At 49.6% G+C, this 20,035-nt stretch overlaps 1 protein-coding gene across 1 annotated transcript; it reads right to left on the bottom strand.

The window, feature by feature from the left end:
• Positions 1 to 16,340: 16,340 nt before the first annotated feature.
• LOC123161272 (uncharacterized) lies at positions 16,341 to 19,362 on the bottom strand. Its single transcript, XM_044579124.1, has 3 exons — positions 18,411 to 19,362; positions 16,735 to 17,268; positions 16,341 to 16,647 (listed from the first exon to the last, which is right to left on the bottom strand). Exons 1-3 carry the CDS (start codon positions 19,254 to 19,256, stop codon positions 16,540 to 16,542), a joined length of 1,488 nt encoding a protein of 495 aa, XP_044435059.1. The 5' UTR covers positions 19,257 to 19,362; the 3' UTR covers positions 16,341 to 16,539.
• Positions 19,363 to 20,035: the final 673 nt, after the last annotated feature.

Genomic DNA, 20,035 nt, shown 5'->3' on the forward strand with positions numbered 1-20,035 from the left:
GAGATAGTCGACAAGTGCGAGGGATGCCAATTTTACTCCAATATGTCACACAAGCCCGCGTCAGCTTTGAAGACTATACCACTCATCTGGCCCTTTGCAGTGTGGGATTTGGATATGGTCGCTCCTTTGAGAACAGGCAGAAGCGGTTTTACCCATGTGCTGGTAGCAGTCGACAAGTTATCTAAGTGGATCGAAGCTAAACCCATCAAGAACCTCGATGTCGGTACTGCTGTCAGCTTCATCAGAGAATTGATATTCAGATATGGGGTTCTGCACAGCATCATCACTGACAATGGGTCAAACTTCGACTCCGAAGAGTTCAGAGCTTTCTGCACATCTCAAGGCACGCGAGTCGACTATGCTTCAGTTGCTCACCCACAGTCGAATGGACAAGCAGAACGAGCCAACGGTTTGATTCTCAAAGGGTTGAAACCCCGTTTGATGCGTGATCTTAAGCATGCGGCTGGTGCATGGGTCGACGAACTTCCCTCAGTGCTTTGGGGGTTAAGGACCACGCCCAACCGGTCGACTGGAAGAACTCCTTTCTTCTTAGTCTACGGAGCTGAAGCAGTCTTGCCGAGTGACCTTCTCCACAATGCTCCCCGAGTCGAGCTCTACACTGAAGCTGAAGCAGAACAAGCGCGGCAGGATGCAGTCGACCTTCTAGAGGAAGAGAGGGAGATGGCTCTGATCAGATCAACCATTTACCAACAAGACTTGCGTCGCTTCCACGCCAAAAACGTGAAGAGTCGAGCCTTCTAGGAAGGAGATTTAGTTCTCCGAGTGGATCAGCAGAAACCACACAAGCTTGCTCCTTCTTGGGAAGGTCCCTTCATCGTCACCAAGGTTCTCCACAATGGAGCATACCGTCTTCATAATGTCGAACATCAGATCGACGAGCCCCGACCTTGGAACGCGGAGCTTCTCCGCCCCTTTTACACCTAAGTATTCACTCGGATGAGTTGTAATAAAAGTACTTCAGTAGTTTATTTATCAAAGACAAGAGCTTTACAATCTTCCCAGTAATCGTTATTTCTTTTGCCCACTCAAAACAATCCCCCGGTGGGTGGCTTGGCTGCGAATCCGATTCGCCCAAGTCTATAAAAAACAAATCCTAACCGAGTGGTGAGCCAGTCTCCCACACGAAGGCTTAGCTGCGAAATCCGTTTCGCCTAAGATAAACAAAATCCTACCGAGTGGTAAGCCAGCCTTCCACTCGGAGGCTTAGCTGTAGTCCAAGTACTCGCCTAAGATAAATAAAATCCTGTCGAGTAGTAAGCCAGCCTTCCACTCGGAGGCTTAGCTGCAGTCCAAGTACTCGCCTAAGATAAACAAAATCCTGTCGAGTGGTAAGCCAACCTTCCACTCGGAGGCTTAGCTGCAGTCCAAGTACTCGCCTAAGATAAACAAAATCCTGTCGAGTGGTAAGACAGCCTTCCACTCGGAGGCTTAGCTGCAGTCCAAGTACTCGCCTAAGATAAATAAAATCCTACCGAGTGGTAAGCCAGCCTTCCGCTCGGAGGCTTAGCTGCAGTCCAAGTACTCACCTAAGATAAACAAAATCCTGTCGAGTGGTAAGCCAGCCTTCCACTCAGAGGCTTAGTTGCAGCATTGCGCTCGCCTAAGTACAAACACAACATGCGCTTCGCAAGGAGGACGAGGTGCATGTCGACTGCTACCCTCTCCTTCCAAGCTACGCCACAAGTACAACGTGCACTCTGCAAGGAGGACGAGGTGCAGGTCGACTGCTACCCTCTCCTTCCGAGCTACGCCGCCAATTAAAAATCCTACCGAGTGGAGAGCAAACCTCCCACTCGGGGGCTTAGCTACAGCCCAGTGCTCGCCTAAGTATTTGAAGTCCTACTGAGTGGAGAGCTAACCTCCCACTCGGAGGCTTAGCTGCAGCCCAAGTGCTCGCCTAAGTATCTAAAATCCTACCGAGTAGAGAGAAAACCTCCCACTCGGGGGCTTAGCTGTAGCCCAGTGCTCGCCTAAGTATCTAAAATCCTACCGAGTGGAGAGCAAACCTCCCACTCGGGGGCTTAGCTGCAGTCTAGCGCTCGCCTAAGTATGTGAAAATCCTACCGAATGGAGAGCAAACCTCCCACTCGGGGGCTTAGCTGCAGCCTAGTGCTCGCCTAAGTATCTAAAATCCTACCGAGTGGAGAGCAAACCTCCCACTCGGGGACTTAGCTGCAGTCTAGCGCTCGCCTAAGTATGTGAAAATCCTACCGAATGGAGAGCAAACCTCCCACTCGGGGGCTTAGCTGCAGCCCAGTGCTCGCCTAAGTATCTAAAATCCTACCAAGTGGAGAGTAAACCTCCCACTCGGAGGCTTAGCTGCAGCCTAGTGCTCGCCTAAGTATCTAAAATCCTACCGAGTGGAGATCAAACCTCTCACTCGGGGGCTTAGCTGCAGCCCAGTGCTCGCCTAAGTGTATTGGGGAACAAGTTGATTGCAATGAGTGCTTCGCTTTAACCTGCAAAAGACACCTCAAACCAAATGCAAACATATTCAACGTCGAATCCAAGTTCGGATAACACCTAACGGAACCGAAAGTGCTCAGGCACTAAGCCTGTTAAGGTTTGTCGGTTACAAAACTCACTCGGCATACCGAGGCAAATTTAAAGTATCAATCTCAGGAGTTTTTTACCCCTCCTATGGAAGGCTGGAAGGTGCAACAAACTCGTCCAGATCAATTCCATCTGCAATCCGAGTGGCAGCAGCAATGAAGGTCTCCATGAAAGATCTGAAATCGTGCTTCTTGGTATTAGCCACCCTAAGAGCCACCAGCTTGTCCTCTCGTGCATCCTTGCAGTGAACGCGGACCAGAGACAGAGCAACATCCGCACCGCACCTGGCCGAAGACTTCTTCCACTCCTACACTCGACATGGGACCTCGTTCAGTCGAGTCATCAGGGACTTGAGGTCGTTCTGGAGTGTCTCTCTTGGCCAGAGTATTGTGTCGATGTGAGAAGTTGCGAACTTCAGCCTTGCGAGATAATCGATGACAGCAGCAACACGAGATTCCAGCCGGAGCACATGCATGGCGACTTCATCTTTCACGGGAGAGTTGATGGGGTCCAGGTTTGCTTCCAGTCGACCAGTCTCCTCTTCAAAGTTCTGACAGAACTCTGCAAGCACAGCCACTGAGTCAAGACAAACAGTCGGAGGTTACAATTAAAATATTTGTTTGATACAAAGTATTACCTTCAAGCATGAGGAACAACTTCTTGGCGAGTCCACCCAGATAAGCCTCTAGATCGTTCTTCTTTCTCTTCAACTCACTGGCCTTGTCATTCAGGGTGGTCTTATCACTTTTCAGTCGACTGACCTCCTGGTTGGCAGCATCAAGAGCAGCTTTCAGATTGGTGTTTTCTTATTCAAGCTTGGTCACTAAAGCCAGCTTCTCATCAGCAACCCTGGTCTTCTCTAAAGCAGTTTTTTGCATCTCAGCCAAGTCAAGCTCTTGCTTCTTCAGGGCATCCCTCACTTTGTCTGCAAAGTTACAGTGAGATTAGATTCGGAAACAAGTAAGCGGCAAAGGCAGTCGTCAAAGGCCACACCAAGCATACCTTTAGCTTCCTCATTCGCCTTCGTTAAGTTCTCTTGGGCCAGTTTCAGATCGAGCTCAAGCTGAATGTGTTTGTTCTCCAACTCAGTATAACGAGCCGCAAGGTCACAGGATTTCTACGAAGAACCAATCGACAGATGTCAAAGACAATTCACTTCTGAGTGAGTAAGGAAAAATCATAGCGTTTCTAAGACTACGGCCGAATACAAACATTCGACCATAGTCTCGGGGACTACACCCAGTGGGTGCACTCAGCGTGCCCCCACTAGTTAGAGTCGACCAGTCGACCAACAACAACAAAAAAAGGGACTATAGTTGACTGCCAGCAGTCGACCACAGTCTCGGGGACTACACCCAGTGGGTGCACTCAGCGTGCCCCCACCGGTCTATGAATCTATTCGACCTAGTCGAGTAAGGAAAAAACTTAAAGCCTATGGTCGACTGCCAGCAGTCGACCATAGCCTTGGGGACTACACCCAGTGGGTGCACTCAGCGTGCCCCCACTAATCCGGAATTTCAATCGACACACCCAGTGGGTGTAGGACAAACTCTAAGAATTTCAGAAGAAAGAGTTTTAAGATATCATATCCTAACAGAACAGGCAGTGACCGACTGACCTGAACATTACTCTGAAGAGCCGAACTGGCGTCATACGCTGCCTGGCTGGCTTCTCGTATCGCCTTCACTTGCTCCATCATGACCCCCGCTTGGCGTGTTGCTTCTTTAGCAGCACTAGCTTGGTCTTCTGGAACGGGGTAGGTGGAGAAAAGCGAGGGTTGAGCAGCACTCGACGACGAAGGACGAGCACTCGTCAACGGCACCGCAAAGGTTACGGTAGGCCGAGTGACATTGTCTCCCTCCACGACCAACGTCTCGGGTGCTGGCACATCCTGAGCCGCCTTGCCAGCAGACATTTTCTTGCTTCTCCTCTGCCTTGGTGGTTCTTCATCATCGTCGTCAGGAAGGTCAATAACAATGTTAGATGAAGCTGCAGAAAGAATCAAAATTAGAGACAATAAGTCAGTCGACTGAAAACGGCATCACAAGAGTCATACCAGGCTTTGAGGTAGCAGCATCCTCCATCTCGTGGTCTTCAGCCCTGGCCAAAGTATCAGAAGTAGCAGCACTGCAGTTCCGGAAGTCAGTCGATTGACCCATGAGTCGACCAAGAGCAAGTTCATGAAACGGGGAAAACTCAAGACTACCATTACCCTGAGATAGTGGGGATCACCATCTTCATCTTCGGCAAGACCTTCGCAGGTTTCGACGGTGCCACTCGAGATTGCTTCGGAGCCTTCTCAGTCGGCGCCGGAGAAGTAGTCCGAGGGCGCTTGGTCGACTGGGTAGCGGTCGCGACCCCCTTACCACGCTCAGTCGCGGGATCATGGACAAGCTTCGAGCGTCTTTCCGAGCGGGGAGGTGCAACTTCCTCCTCCTCCTCCTCCCCTTCCTCCTCATCAGAGTCTTCAGCCTCATCGTCGTCGTCAGCATCTGAATCCCACTCCTTCGGGCTTTCGCCCCCACTTCCTTCCTCCTCTTCAGTCGGCGTCTGCGCTCCATTGGGCATCGAGTATAACTCCGTGGTGGCCTGTCAAGCAACAAAGCAAAACAAAGATCACTCGACCAATTCACAGCGAAGCAGAATGAATAAAGCAAGATTGCGATTGGAAATAAATGGCCATACCGTGTCCTGTGTGTAGGTACAGTCGAGTGGTGAGATCCTCCTGGCCCCTCGAGGGTTGTCCTTATTCCCCGTGATCGCGGTCACCCACCTCTCTAGTGTGGCGTCGTCGACCGCCTCTGGATGGACCTGAGTGGTGTCCTCGGTCCCACAATACAGCCACATCGGATGGCCTCGGTACTGAAGTGGTTGGATGCGCCGCCTAAGGAAGACCTCCAGAAGATCCATACCCGCCACTCCTTCTCTAACGAGTTGGACTACGCGCTCCATCAACATTTTTACCTGAACTTTCTCCTCAGGAAGCACTTTCAGAGAAGAGGGTTTGTCCACTCGGTCCATGGAAAACGGAGGGAGACCAGTCGACTGCCCCAGCGTCGACTCGTCTTGGCAGTAGAACCAAGTCGACTGCCACCCTCTGACCGACTCGGGAAGGGTCATGGCTGGGAAAGTACTCTTATTCCTCATCTGGATCCCAAGACCACCGCACATCTGGATAACCTTAGTCCTCTCATCATCCGGACTCGCCTTTTTCACTGTCTGTGAGCGACAGGTGAATATGTGCTTGAAGAGACCCCAGTGTGGTCGACAACCCAGGAAGTTCTCGCACATGGACACAAAGGCAGCAAGATAGGCGATGGACTTGGGAGTGAAATGGTGGAGTTGCACCCCAAAGAAATTCAGAAAACCCCGGAAGAAAACACTCGGCGGCAGAGAAAAACCACGGTCTACGTAAGTGGCTAAGAGAACGCACTCACCCTCCTGCGGCTGCGGTTGACACTCGGTCCCCGGAAGCATCGCTGACCCGTGGGGGATCATTCCCTCATTGGCCAGGTCATTGAGATATTTCTCAGTGATGGTCGAGCGGATCCAATCCCCTTGGACCCAACCCTTCGGCAGGCGGGACCTTGACGAAGATCCGCCCCGACTGGACGGTCTCCCCTTCGCTTTCCCCGTCGCCGTCGCCTTCTTCGCGCGCTCTAGGGACGCCGTCTTCTCCTTCACCATTTTCACCGGCGAAGCGCGCGAGGAGTGGATAGGCGGAGGCGAGAGCGGGCGCAGTTGGCGGAGGCAAAGAGGGAAGAGAGAAGAATGGGAAGGCACTGTTCAATAAACCCTCCCCCGGCGCTTTATATAAGGGCGCTTCCGAGTGGCTGACGAGTGGGTCCGGGCAATCCTGTCACATCCCGAAACAGTCGCGCACGCACGATACGTGGCGAAAAAGGCGGCGCAGAAATCGAGGCGTCCACGCCTTATCCCATCCGATTGCCGCGGTCCGCCCCGCTTCGCGCGCTTCTCAAATTTCGGATCCCACAAAATCCGCTAACAGCAGATCAATCTGTCAGACGATATCTTTCCTGCGATCCGTCGCTCGGAAGTTCACCAAAGTTCAAAAAGTTCACTCGACAGAAGACAAGAATGGATCAAGGCGATTGAAGTAAAAGTTGACGCCAATGCCGAAAGAAAAATCGTTGATCCAAGATACGACATAATCAAAGCATGGGAAATAAGTCGGAGAAAATCATCAACTCCTTCCTCACTCGAACCTCGATCCATTCGGGGGCTAATGGTGATGCTATGTACCTAGGGTAGGGTCATGGACCTACCTATGATACCATACCCAAGGACACCCTTAGACGAAGCTACCTTCCAGTCGACCAAGAGGGATTCCACTCGACCAAGAGTGATTCCACTCGACCGGTTAGAAGACACTCGACGAACCTAAAGACACTCGACCATGAAGACTCACTTGACCATCAGGAGTTCAGGATCTACTCTGTATCCAAACGGTCTGTAATTAAGTAGTCTTAATGGCCATGATGACACTTTATGTAGGGCGTTACCAGTAATGCCCGGCCTTAATGTACTTTAACCCTCTGCTACGTGGGTAGGCTAGGGTCCTAGCGTCCTCTATATAAGCCACCCCCCTCCACTGGTAGAAGGGTTCGCACCCCTGTAACTCATATACGCATAAACCAGTCGACCGCCTCCGGGCTCCGAGACGTAGGGCTATTACTTCCTCAGAGAAGGGCCTGAACTCGTAAAACACTCGTGTGTACAACTACTCCATAGCTAGGATCTTGCCTCTCCATACCTACCCCCCATTCTACTGTCAGACTTAGAACCACGACATCTGGGACCCATGACATTGTGAGTGTATATAGTCAATAGACAAGAGAATAGCACAAGATCGGCTGACACCTGGGACATAGCTACTCGAGCAGTATTTTTTTTTTGTTTGGTATTGCTGAGACGGAGCAGGGTTTGAACTGGGTTGTGGCCCGTCTAGCCCGGGCTTATATTTTATGTTCACCATGTGACCAGCCCAGCTATTTTTTCTTTGTAAAAATGAGCCCAGTTTATTTTTTCTGAAGAATACCCAATCCAGGCCTACTTATTTTTCTACGCCCTGAAGGGCTGCAACTCTTTCAAGACACCTGCAAATCTTGAAAGTAATATGAAATGGGTTGTAAATATAAAAACAGATGACAAATTGGCAATTACTTTATAATTTCTGATTTTTTCACATTTTCAGATTCCTATTTCACTGGGCATTAACCTAATTTAAATATATCTTCAAAGTACTTTAAATCTGGCTCGACATTTCGGTATTAAAAATAGTTTGGAACCCACAGAAATATGCGAATTGGCCCTAGCCAACCAAAAAAACGACTGCAATAAATTGCATAAGAAGTTGCCATGAGCTATATATAAATTATTAAAAAAGAGGGAGTGGTCTGACTTGTGGGCCTGTTTAGTTGACGCGTATGCAAGATTTTTTTTAGTTATTATATACGTCAACAAACGATTCTAGCAGACGTAACCGTTGGATGTCAATCCAACGGCCGTCGTGTTCCTTCAATCTCTGATCTTCTTGCTCCAGCCGCCAAAGCAGCGCCGGCGGGACCGCCTACTCCCGCCTCCTGTGGCCGGCTATGCTGCCGCGCAGGCCTCAGCGCCCCCTACTACTCCCACCATTGGCCAGGGCATCCCTCTACTCACCCACAACCCCTGTTATTCTGCGGCAACGGCAACCTCACACCGCAGCCGAACTGGTGAACCCTCGTACTCCTCTCCGTGCGGGCTTCCACTGCCGCGTCTTCCCCGGATCCGCGTCGTCCCTTTCCTAGGCCTCGCCGTCGTCCACCGACGTGGTGCTCTCGGCGCGGCGTGGTCAATGTGGTCAATGATCGACTTCCATCGGAAGAGTACTGTACGTGGAGAGGCTGACAGCTGGGTCCACGGCAGCCGCAAGGAAGTGCCTCCTTATTACGCGGAAAATAATTATTCCTCCACCTGACAGCAGGGACCCACCGGATGGGCCACCAGTATTTCATGAAAAAAAACGTTTCCCCCTGACTGTTGGGACCCACAGGACGGGCCACCGTATTTCGCGAAAAAGACGTTCCCCCCGCTGTCAGCTCGGACCCACCAGAAGTGCCTCCTTATTACGCACAAAAAAATGAATACCCCCTGCTAGCTGGGACCCACCTTGGCGGGGGGCTGACTTGTGGGCCTACTAAGTTGACGGGGACGGAGGCCTTTGTCAACTTTAGTCAATATATGAACAATTCTAGCTCCAGTGACCGTACGATGTCCATCCAACGGCCGTAGTGCTTCTTCAACCTCTGGTCTTCTTGCTCTAGCCGCCCAAAGCAGCGTCGGTCGTGCTGCCTGCTCCTGCCGCCCGTGGCCGGCTGTGATGCCGTGGAGGCCTCACCGCTCATACTACTCCCACTACTGGCCAGGCCATCCCTCTACGCACCCACATTCCCTGTTATTCTACGGCGACGGCAGCCTCACACCGCAGCCGAATGAGTGAACCCTCATACTCCTTTACGCGTGGGCATCCACTGCCGCGTCTTCCCCGGCTCCGCGTCGTCCCCTTCCTAGGCCTCGCCGTTGTCCACCGCCCTGGTGCTCTCGGTGCGGCATGGTTAACGTGGTCAAGGAATGGCTTCCATTGGACGTGGACTGTACATGGAGAGGCTGACAGCTGGGTCCACGGCCGCATTAAGGAAGTGCCTCCTTATTACGTGGAAAATAATGATTCCTCCACCTGACAGCAGGGACCCACCGGATGGGCCACTGTATTTCATGGAAAAATGTTTCCCCCTGACTGTTGGGACCCACCAGCTTCATCTTCGCACGCAAGGAAGTGCGTCCGGGCAAAAAAACGATTTGCCCCCTGAATGCTGGGACCCACCAGCTACACCTTCGCATGCAAGGAAGTGCGTCTGGGTAAAAAACGATTCGCCCCCCTGACTGCTGGTACCCACCGGCTACATCTTCGCACGCAAGGAAGTGCGTCCGGGCAAAAAAATGGTTCGCCCCCCTGACTGCTGGGACCCACCAGCTACATCTTCGCACGCAAGGAAGTGCCTGACAGTCGGGACCCACTTGGTCGAAGCATATGTAGTGTTGTCATTCTGGTCGCGAACGTGTACGTACATACTGGTTGTTGTAGAGGCGTGCACGTGTCGTAGTGGAGGCGCGCATGTAGCATGTACACGTACGTATAGCGGCGAGGGTGCAAGAAAGAAAATACGGCCACGTACGTACATACGGGCAGGGTCTCGAACGCCTACTCGCGCATACGTACGGCCAGTGCTTGTGTACATGGCTGGGTCGGAACGGAGAAATAGCATCGTCGTCGTGTTCATGGGGAGGCAACGGAATGCGTCGTGTTCATCAGGAGGCAACGGAACGTGTGGGAGCCAACCGACTGGGTCGGAATGGAATGCGTCGTCATGTTCATCGGAAGGGCTTGGACGGAACAGGCGATGGAAACGAGGCCTGGCATACCGCACAACAGAGGAAACGGCCTTGTGTTCGACCGGACACGTTCGAAACGGGATCATGTTGATCGGGAGGGGCCTAGTGTACCGCAAAACGGAGGAAACGAACCTCCTACGGTCGAAATGGGGGTCCTGTTGATCGGGAGGGGTATGGCATACCGCAAAACGGACGAAACGGACCTCCTACGGTCGAAACGGGGGTCCTGTTGATCGGGAGGGGTGTGGCGTACCGCAAAACGGACGAAACGGACTTGTATTGGAGCGCTACGGTCGAAACGAGGGTCCTGTTCATCGGGAGGGGTGTGGCATACCGCAAAACGGGACTCCACGGGATACTGTTCATCTCCACCGTCGACCTCCTCCAGCCTCCACGGGCTACCGTCGACCTCCTCCAGCCTCCACGGGCTCCTGTTCATCCAGCCTCCACCGCGTGCTACTCCACCGACTACTGTTCAACCACCCGTCCACGGGCGCCCCTCCACTGTCTACTGTTCATCCAGCCCTCCACACCACGGGGTCCTGTTCAACCACCCCTCCACGGGCACCCCTCCATCGTCTACTGTTCATCCAGCCCTCCATACCACGGGGTCCTTTTCAACCACCCCTCCACGGGCACCCCTCCACCGTCTACTGTTCATCCAGCCCTCCACCACACCACGGGGTCCTGTTCATCCAGAGGCAACACCACCACTCACTGTTCATCCAACCCCCCCCCCCCCCCCCCGCAACACTCACTATTCATCCAATTGATCGGCTTCAGTTAGCAGCAGTAGCGAAGGAATCGCTCGATCTGGTTCAGTTAACAGACATCAATCAATCGCTCGGGTTCAGTAACGCGTAGCTTGCAGTGCAATCGCTCGGGTTCAATTAGAGCCCAACACCTCGCTCGGGTTCAGTTAGAGCCAACGCCTCGCACACACGCGCGTACGTGTACGAGAGAAACACGCATTGCTCGGCCCCCGACCTCCCACCGTAACCGGGAACTCCTCGAAATTTTCCTCCCCCTCGCTTCTACCACGGTCTTCTCCGTCATAGACGGCCCAAAGAATGTCATGCAGCTGCGTCTCCGGCCCGCCCAGGACGAAAAGCCCATTTTCTGTCATGATTTTTTATCATAGAAGTAGGATCCCACCACATCTATGATGATACCGGGTTTTGTCACAATTATTGTCATAGAAGTGTCATATGTATGACAGAAAAAAAATCATTCGGCCCGAAATGTCACGGATGTGTCTTTTTTTTGTAGTGATTTTTGAAGTCCCGGTTCTAAGCCATAAAGCATGGTGCACTAAACTATTAATTAGTCATCATATCGAGCTAGCCAAACGTTCATAACATCTACATCTGCTCCTGCGATAGGTCTGTCACCTAGCGGTACATCAAGGACATAATTCTTTTGTGCAGCAATGAGGGTAATCCTCATATCACGGACCCAGTCTGCATCATTGCTACTATCATCTTTCAACTTATTTTTCTCTGGGAACATATCAAAAATAGGGGAGCAATATTACGAGCTATTGATCTACAACATAGATATGCAAAAACTATTAAGACTAAGTTCATGATAAATTTAAGTTCAATTAATGAAATTACTTAAGAACTCTCACTTAAATAGACATCCCTCAAGTCATCTAAGTGATACGTGATCCAAATCAACTAACCCATGTCCGATCATCACGTGAGATGGGGTAGTCATCAATGGTGAACATCTCTATATTGATCATATCTACTATATGATTCACGTTCGACCTTTTGGTCTCAGTGTTCCGAGGCCATGTTTGTACATGCTAGGCTCGTCAAGTTTAACCCAAGTATTCTGCATGTGTAAAACTGTCTTACATCCGTTGTATGTGAACATAGAGTCTATCACACCCGAACATCACATGGTGTCTCGAAACGACGAACTTTCGCAACGGTGCATACTCGAGGACAACACTTATATCTTGAAATTTAGTGAAGGGATTATATTATAATGCTACCATCGTTCCAAGCAAAATAAGATGCATAAAAGATAAACATCACATGCAATTAAAATATGTGACATGATATGGCCATCCTCATCTCGTGCTTTTGATCTCCGTCTCCAAAGCATTGTCATGATCTCCATCGTCACCGGCTCGACACCTTGATCTCCATCGCTGTGTCGTGGTCATCTCGCCAACTATTGTTTCTACAACTATCACTAACGCATAGTGATAAAGTAAAGCAATTACATGGCGTTTGCATTCCATACAATAAAGAGACAACCATAAGGCTCCTGTCGGTTGCCGATAACTTTACAAAACATGATCATCTCATACAATAACGTTTATCACATCATGTCTTGACCATATCACATCACAACATACCCTGCAAAAACAAGTTAGACGTCCTCTACTTTGTTGTTGCAAGTTTTACGTGGCTGCTACGGGCTTCTAGCAAGAACCGTTCTTATCTATGGCAAAAACCACAATGGTGATTCATCAAATTTGCTATTTTAACCTTCTTCAAGGACCGGTCGTAGTCAAATTTGATTCAACTAAAGTAGGAGAAACAGGCACCCTCCAGCCACCTTTATGCAGAGCTAGTTGCATGTCAGTCGGTGGAACCGGTCTCATGTGCGTGGACATGTAAGGTTGGTCCGGGCCGCTTCATCCATAGTACCGCCGAATCAAAATAAGACGTTGGTGGTAAGCAGTATGACTATCACCGCCCACAACTCTTTGTGTTATACTCATGCATATCATCTACGCATAGACATGGCTCATGATGCCACTGTTGGGAAACGTTGCATGGAAAACAAAAAAAATTCTACGCACACGCAATGACCTATCCATAGAGATGCATAGCAACAAGGGGGAGAGTGTGTCTACGTACCCTCGTAGACCGTAAGTGGAAGCGGTTGATGTAGTCGAACTTCTTGTAGCCCCGACCGATCAAGTACCGAACGTACGACACCTCCGAGTTCTGCACACGTTCAGCTCAGTGACGTCCCTCGCCTTCTTGATCCAGCAAGTTGTCGAGGTAGTAGATGAGTTCCATCAGCACGAGGGCGTGGTGACGGTGATGGTGAAGTGATCCGCGCAGGGCTTCGCCTAAGCACTACGAAGATATGATCGTGGGAGTAAACGGTGGAGGGGGCGCCGCACACGGCTAGGCAATTGTCTCGGGTGTGCTACGGGCGCCCCCCCATATATATATATATATATATATATATATATATATATATATATATATATATATATATATATATATATATATATATATATATATATAGGTGGGAGGGAGAGGGGAGGCAGCCAGGGTGCGCCCCAAGTAGGATCTGAATCCTACTTGGGGTTTCCCCAAGTGGCACACCCCCTGCCTTATTTCACCGGAGAAGAAAGGGAAGGGGGAAGAGAGAAAGGAAAGGGGGGCGAACCCCTTTTTCCTTCTCCCAATTCGGCACCCTGCCATAAGGGGGGGGGCGCCACCCCTTGTGGGCTGGTGTGCTCACCTCTCATGGCCCATATGGCCCATATATTTCCCCCGAGGGTTCCGGTAACCCCTGCGGTACTCCAATAAATACTCGATACACTCCAGAACACTTCCGGTGTCTCAATACTATCATCCTATATATCAATCTTTACCTCTCGACCATTTTGAGACTCCTCGTCATGTCCGTGATCCCATCCAGAACTCCGAACAACATTTGGTACTCATATAATACAATATCGTCATCGAACGTTAAGCGTGCGGGCCCTACGGGTTCGAGAACTATGTAGACATGACCGAGACACCTCTCTGGTCAATAACCAATAGCGGAACCTGGATGCCCATATTGTCTCCTACATATTCTACAAAAATCTTTATCGGTCGAGCCGTTATGACAACATACGTAATTCCTTTTGTCCATCGGTATGTTACTTGCCCGAGATTCGATCGTGGTATCATCATACCTAGTTCAATCTCGTTACTGGCAAGTCTCTTTACTCGTTTTGTAATACATCACCTCGTGACTAACTCCTTAGTCGTTTGCTTGCAAGCTTATGGTGTGTATTAACGAGAGGGGCCATAGATACCTCTCCGATACTCTGAGTGACAAATCCTAATCTTGATATATGCCAACCCAACAAACACCATCGTAGATACCTGTAGAGCATCTTTATAATCACCCAGTTACGTTGTGATGTTTGATAGCACACAAGGTATTTCTTCGGTATCAGGGAGTTGCATAATCTCATAGTCGAAGGAACATGTATTTCACATGAAGAAAGCAATAGCAATAAACTGAATGATCATTATGCTAAGCTAACGGATGGGTCTTGTCCATCACATCATTCTCCTAATGATTTGATATCAAATGACAACTCGTGCCCATGGTTAGGAAACCTTAACCATCTTTGATCAACAAGCTAGTCTAGTAGAGGCTCACTAGGGACACGGTGTTTGTTTATGTATTCACACATGTACCAAGGTTTCCTATTAATACAATTCTAGCATGAATAATAAACTTTTATCATGAATAAGGAAATATACAATAACAACTTTATTATTGCTTCTAGGGGCATATTTCCTTCAGAGAGCTCTCCCGGTACAGACTGCGGGGGTGTGTTAGTGTCAGACCATCCGACGGAGCCACGTCGTGATGAACAACGTGGAGTGCAATCAAGCAGTTGTCAAATAGATAGTTTCCATCTCTGTTGGTTTATTCGTATTGTACACAAACTCTGTAATTTCTGGTTGCATATATATACAATGAGGCTGTGTTGTGGCTTGCATTGAGCCGCCCGGTGTATTCCAATTTTACACCATCGACGGGGATGGCCAAACTACGGCCTATGCCCTCTCTTCATGCAAGTGCAAAAATCTGCTGCCCACCTCATATTCTGCTGTAGAATCACTACCCGAATTTGGAACAAGGTCTCCACTTGGCTTGGCAATCACGGCTACTCACCAATGACTTGGCGACATGAAGAATTTGTTCAAGCTTGGTGGCTAGTGGCGGCGAATGGTGGAGGTCACAACAGAAAGGCCATCGGTCATGTGATGACGATTGTCTCTTGGGAAATTCGGAAGGAGCGGAACACAAGAACTTTTCGCAACACCGCTGGCTCAATCACTATTGTCGTCATGAAAATCAAAGAGGAGCCCCGTCTTTGAGAGTTGGCGGGAGCCAAGCACCTGAGTATTATTATGTCGCAAGAGTAGGACTTTTATTTTTACCGCTACACGGCTTATGTCTAAACCTACTCCTTAATCACTGAATATGCAAGTCTTCTGCCTTGTTTCAAAGAGAAATAGGTGAACCTGCCGGACACAACCCTACTTAATAAATGAAAATGGCAAGTCTTCTGCCTTGTTTCAAAGAAAAACAGGTGAACCTGCCGGACACAGGCGCCAGTTGGAGGCCGAGGAATTCATCCAGACTGTATTCCCAAGCTTCCACACTCGAGGAGTGCACTCTGGGAGGAAATTTTCATGAACCGAAGATAAACATCCCTGAAGAAATCGACACCTGAATTAGTTCAGTTAACAGATAACCCAAATCTGCCGATACGGCATCGTTTATGAGCATCTGGTGGAGCACGCGAAAGGGAGTGGTTGGCCGTTATTTGGCGCGCTGAACGTCGTCAGTTTCTTTGTCTCTGTAGTTGTCACCTGTTGTTGTCTAGTGTTTACTTTCTATTGATCGCCGTCGCTCGCTGGAGTATAAAGCGAAGCCTATAACCCGAATGGGAGCTATCTACTCCCTCAGTCCAATAATATAAGACATTATTACATCTACTTTACTCATAAATTCGATGTAATAATGTTTTATATTATGGGACGGAGGCAGTATCATATTGCTAATACAAGAACCCTAGCTGCCCCCGCCAATTGGCTGGGCCTAGCTCATCCCCTTCTCTGTTTTCTTTCTAATTTTCTGAAATTCTCACCTATTTTTCTGAAATACATCGATTGTTGGGGGAATTTCGTAGCACAGGTTGCGACTTGTGACACTAATGACATGGAAAAGAATGGCTCTCTGTACCATGTAAATTGTGTGAAGCGTCTCACCCTCCGAAGAGGGCCGCAGCCCCGCACGAGCTTATATTGATAGGATGGGGCTTATCCCATAGCTGCATACAGTGGGGTTTCAGTTGTAACTGAGGAGAAGATTTACAGGGGGAGATAGAGGAGAATTACAACAGAGAATAAACCTCTAACTACTCTCTAACAACTACTCTATCATATGTGTTCAGTTGGAGATCTTCTAGATGTCCTTGACGTGCAGCCTTTATACTTCAACAGATGCTAGATAAATCGCAAGCTAGAACACATGTCAAATACAGTATATAATATGATTCACTATATTACTTTGGGTAATGACGCATCACAGTATGTTGCTTTAACTCTACATATACCTACAGACCCAAAATGAAGTGGGACAGTGTGATCCGTATATAACAAAAGCAAATTAGGTGTGTTCGAGAACAAGCTGTAAATTATCTACTCCAGATCAGTATTCAATGCTATTCAAGAATCACTACGAATGCATCGCGATCAATTCACCATCTTTGCATTTCCTGATATCAATATCCATGGTGGTTTCAGATGAAGAAGGTACGATGTCACAGCAGTGTCGTCTTAAAGCCTGAAAAGTAAAACCATGTTATAATTTATTTTAAGCTAAAAATGCAGTTTAAGCCACCATCCGCAATAACACTAATCCTAGTCATACCTTCCCAGGAACCAGATGCAGTAGCTCTGATCTCACTTTTATTTGTTGCATATTCCTCAACTGAATCAAGTTTGGCAAGCATTTTTGGGGCAGCTGCCTACTGTAATTGCTTTCCGTCTTGCCTTTGCCGGAAGAAATACTTTTTAGGAAGAAAAGAGCAGCTCGTTTGCACTCGTCCCTTGGATAATGCTTGGTGCTAAACATAAAAACATCCGTAACATTGCGACCTCTTCTCCACGGCACAAAGGTTTTTTGCACAGCAAGGATGTCAGGAAGCAGTACATTGCCTTTGAAAACCTGAACAGAATAGCCCCATGCCACTGAAGCAGTAAGTGATCTTGAATGGTCATAGCACACTGTTTGTTGAACGATCCTCGCTGGGTCAGCATTAGCTGCTCTGAAGAAATGCTCAACCGCCTTTGCACGATCCATACCAGGGTAAAGAGGATAGACATTATCAAGGTGGTGAAGTGACACTAAAGGAGCAAGTGGATGTGCTCTTAGAAATCCAGATATATCCCCATGAAGGTCGATCTGGTGATAATAAAATGCAACAGCCCACATAAGTTCAGAATCATGCCTTTTGTGTGTGCACAACTTCAAGTACAACCACAGGCTAGTTTCATGTTCAAAGATTGAATAAAGAGTTTCTTTTTCTGAAAAACAGCAGCCATTCTCTAGGTTTCATTGGGTGCAAAATACAGATAAAGAAGGCCTCTATTGGGCATAAAGGAACCCCCTACATAACATTGGTCCTGCGAATTGTTAAATAAAGCAAGTCAATGGAGCAGAAAGAGATGGATACTTCAACCATGTCCAGGTCACTGTTCTGCTGCTGCTCACACTAACGTTTATTTCGGCAAAATTGGTTTTGCAATGCATCAAGATTGCAATGCCCGAAGCTTTAGGTTATCTGACAGAGACATATTCCAGTATGCCACAATGGTCACCTACTACTCCAAATGTGGACCAGAACGCCCCTCTCAAGTGCCATCACGTCAAAATCTGTAGAGGTACCAGCAAGGATCACTAAATCCAGTGACACAGATTTTGAACGGATTCAGCACTAGGAGAGTGCAGCAGTTAACCAGTAACCATCACCCTGGTGGTGTAGTTCTGGCTGTACATTTTCTTTAGAAGCATTCTACAGGATTGGTGTCGTGTGGTTCAGCGTATCTTGAGGGAATGGTAGAGGATAAGCTTTTGACCTATGCTCTGAAATAATGTATAACAGAATTCATTCAGACAAAAGTTGTAGTACTTGAGAGTTTAATTCAAACCTTTCAGTCTCTCACCAATAATTCCCCTCTATTATTCAAAGTTTGACACTAGAGACAAGTTTCCCTCTCAACAACAATCCTAGGATGCATCAAGAAAGACTGAACAGCAACATGACAATCCTAGACAGACTTCAATTATCTAGAACAATCATTGTCGTGATTGCGATTATGAGGCATAAATAAAACATAATCAAGGACCAGGAGTACCAAAGAGTGCTTAGAAGTCCAATTCTTTATCAATTTCCCCATAACTATGAACTACTAGCATCCAATAGAAACACACAGTTGATTTCGCAGCAATCTCTCTCAAAACATTCCACAAGGAAATATCAGTAGCACATGCAGAGGCAAATAGAAATTCGGGGTAGAAGGGGAAAAGGAGAGGCGGCAGTGCACCTGGTGGAATCCTGGCTCGTGGGTGAGCTCGACGCCGAGCTCGGCGAGGCAGGCGTAGATCCTGGAGTCGCTGCCGTAGAGGTGGGGGTACCTGATGATGCAGGAGTCGAGCACGCGGGCCAGGCGCGCTGCGAGGGGCCAGCTGATGGCGATGCCGCCGCCGCCATAGGCCATGCTGAAGCCGTGCCAGACGTTCTGCGCGGCGGACTCGGAAGGCGCGCCGAGGTACCATGGCTCATGCCAGTCGTACTTGGAGAGGGTGTGGAGGAGGTTGGGGAGGACGAAGGCGGTGTCGTCATCGGCGAGCACCAGCCACCTCGGCGGCGGCGACTGGTGCTGCTGCTGCTGGCGGAGCTCGAGGAGGAGCTCCTTGGCGATACGCGCGACGCGGACCGCGGAGGGGAGGCCCTTCCGGTAGGAGTAGGGAAAGCGGGAGGCGTCGCGGGAGACGCGGAGGTGGAGGTTCGCCGGGATGGAGGCGGCGCGGGGCGGCGCGTCGAGGAAGAGGAAGGCGCGCGCGGGCGGGCGGAGCCAGAGGCGGAGGAGCGGGAGGCGCAGCGGCAGCGTGCGGCGGGAGGAGGCCACCCCGAACACCACGTGCGAGAGCGTCGTCGGCGAGGGCGACGAGAAGGAGGAGGGGTCGGCCTTGGGCTTAGGCTGGGCGGCGGCTGTGGCGGCGGTGGTCAGGAGGGGCGTGGGGAGGATGAGGGGAGCCGGAGGGGCCGGCCGGTGGCGCGGCGGGAGGTGCAGCGTGAGGAGGAGGATGAGCGACAAGAGCGGCAAGGCGAGCAGGAGCGTCCGGAGGGGCGCGAGCGGGAGCCCGTGCGAGTGCGACGGCGTTGCCATGGACGCCGGCCCAGCCGCGAGGTGGGAAAGTGGAGGTCGAGGTGCAGCAACCGGAAAGAAGAAGAAAGGAACCCAAACCGCCGTGCCCAACTAGTGGAATCCAGTTCGAATCAGTTTTCTAGAGGCCAGAGCCCAGAGGCACGGATCACTCACAAATTTCCTTTTTCTTCTCCTTCACTGTTTTGACAGCCAGAGAGAAAATATTAGAACGGTGTAGATAAAGGACAGGAATTTCCTGCTAATGCATGATTTTTTTTACACTATATTTGGCACGCAATAATTCTTTGGACTGGCGAATCGCGTAATAGGTACGCCAAGAAAAATAAGAACCAATAAATAAGTTCCTTTAATTAGTAAGCCCGTGCACCTCGTAAAAAAAAAGTAAGAAGCCCGTACATTACAACGCGACATACATGTTGGATGAGACTTGCCTGCTCCTCAATATGCTCTGTGCTCCCCGACCGCTCATTTTTAATCCAACATGCCGCAATGGTTTTCCTCCCTGGTCGGTCAACTCTCTCTCTCTCTCTCTCTCTCTCTCTCTCTCCGTTGCTGACTTCTCCCGCTACCGAACCCCCGGCCTCGAGGTGGCAGGCCCTACTGCCGCCGCACCATGTGAATTGAATTGATCGGGGGTCGACGCAGAACTCTAAAGTTGTGGAGACCGCAAAGATGTGCACGTCATTTTGTGGTTGTTGCGATTCAAGATTGTCGGTCGATGAGAACGACATGGTAGCTCTCAAAATCCTTGCTGCGGGGCGGAGCAGTGAGCCGTCAGA

Source organism: Triticum aestivum, chromosome 7B, assembly GCF_018294505.1.
Source record: "Triticum aestivum cultivar Chinese Spring chromosome 7B, IWGSC CS RefSeq v2.1, whole genome shotgun sequence".
In the NCBI taxonomy this organism is placed as follows: domain Eukaryota; kingdom Viridiplantae; phylum Streptophyta; class Magnoliopsida; order Poales; family Poaceae; genus Triticum; species Triticum aestivum.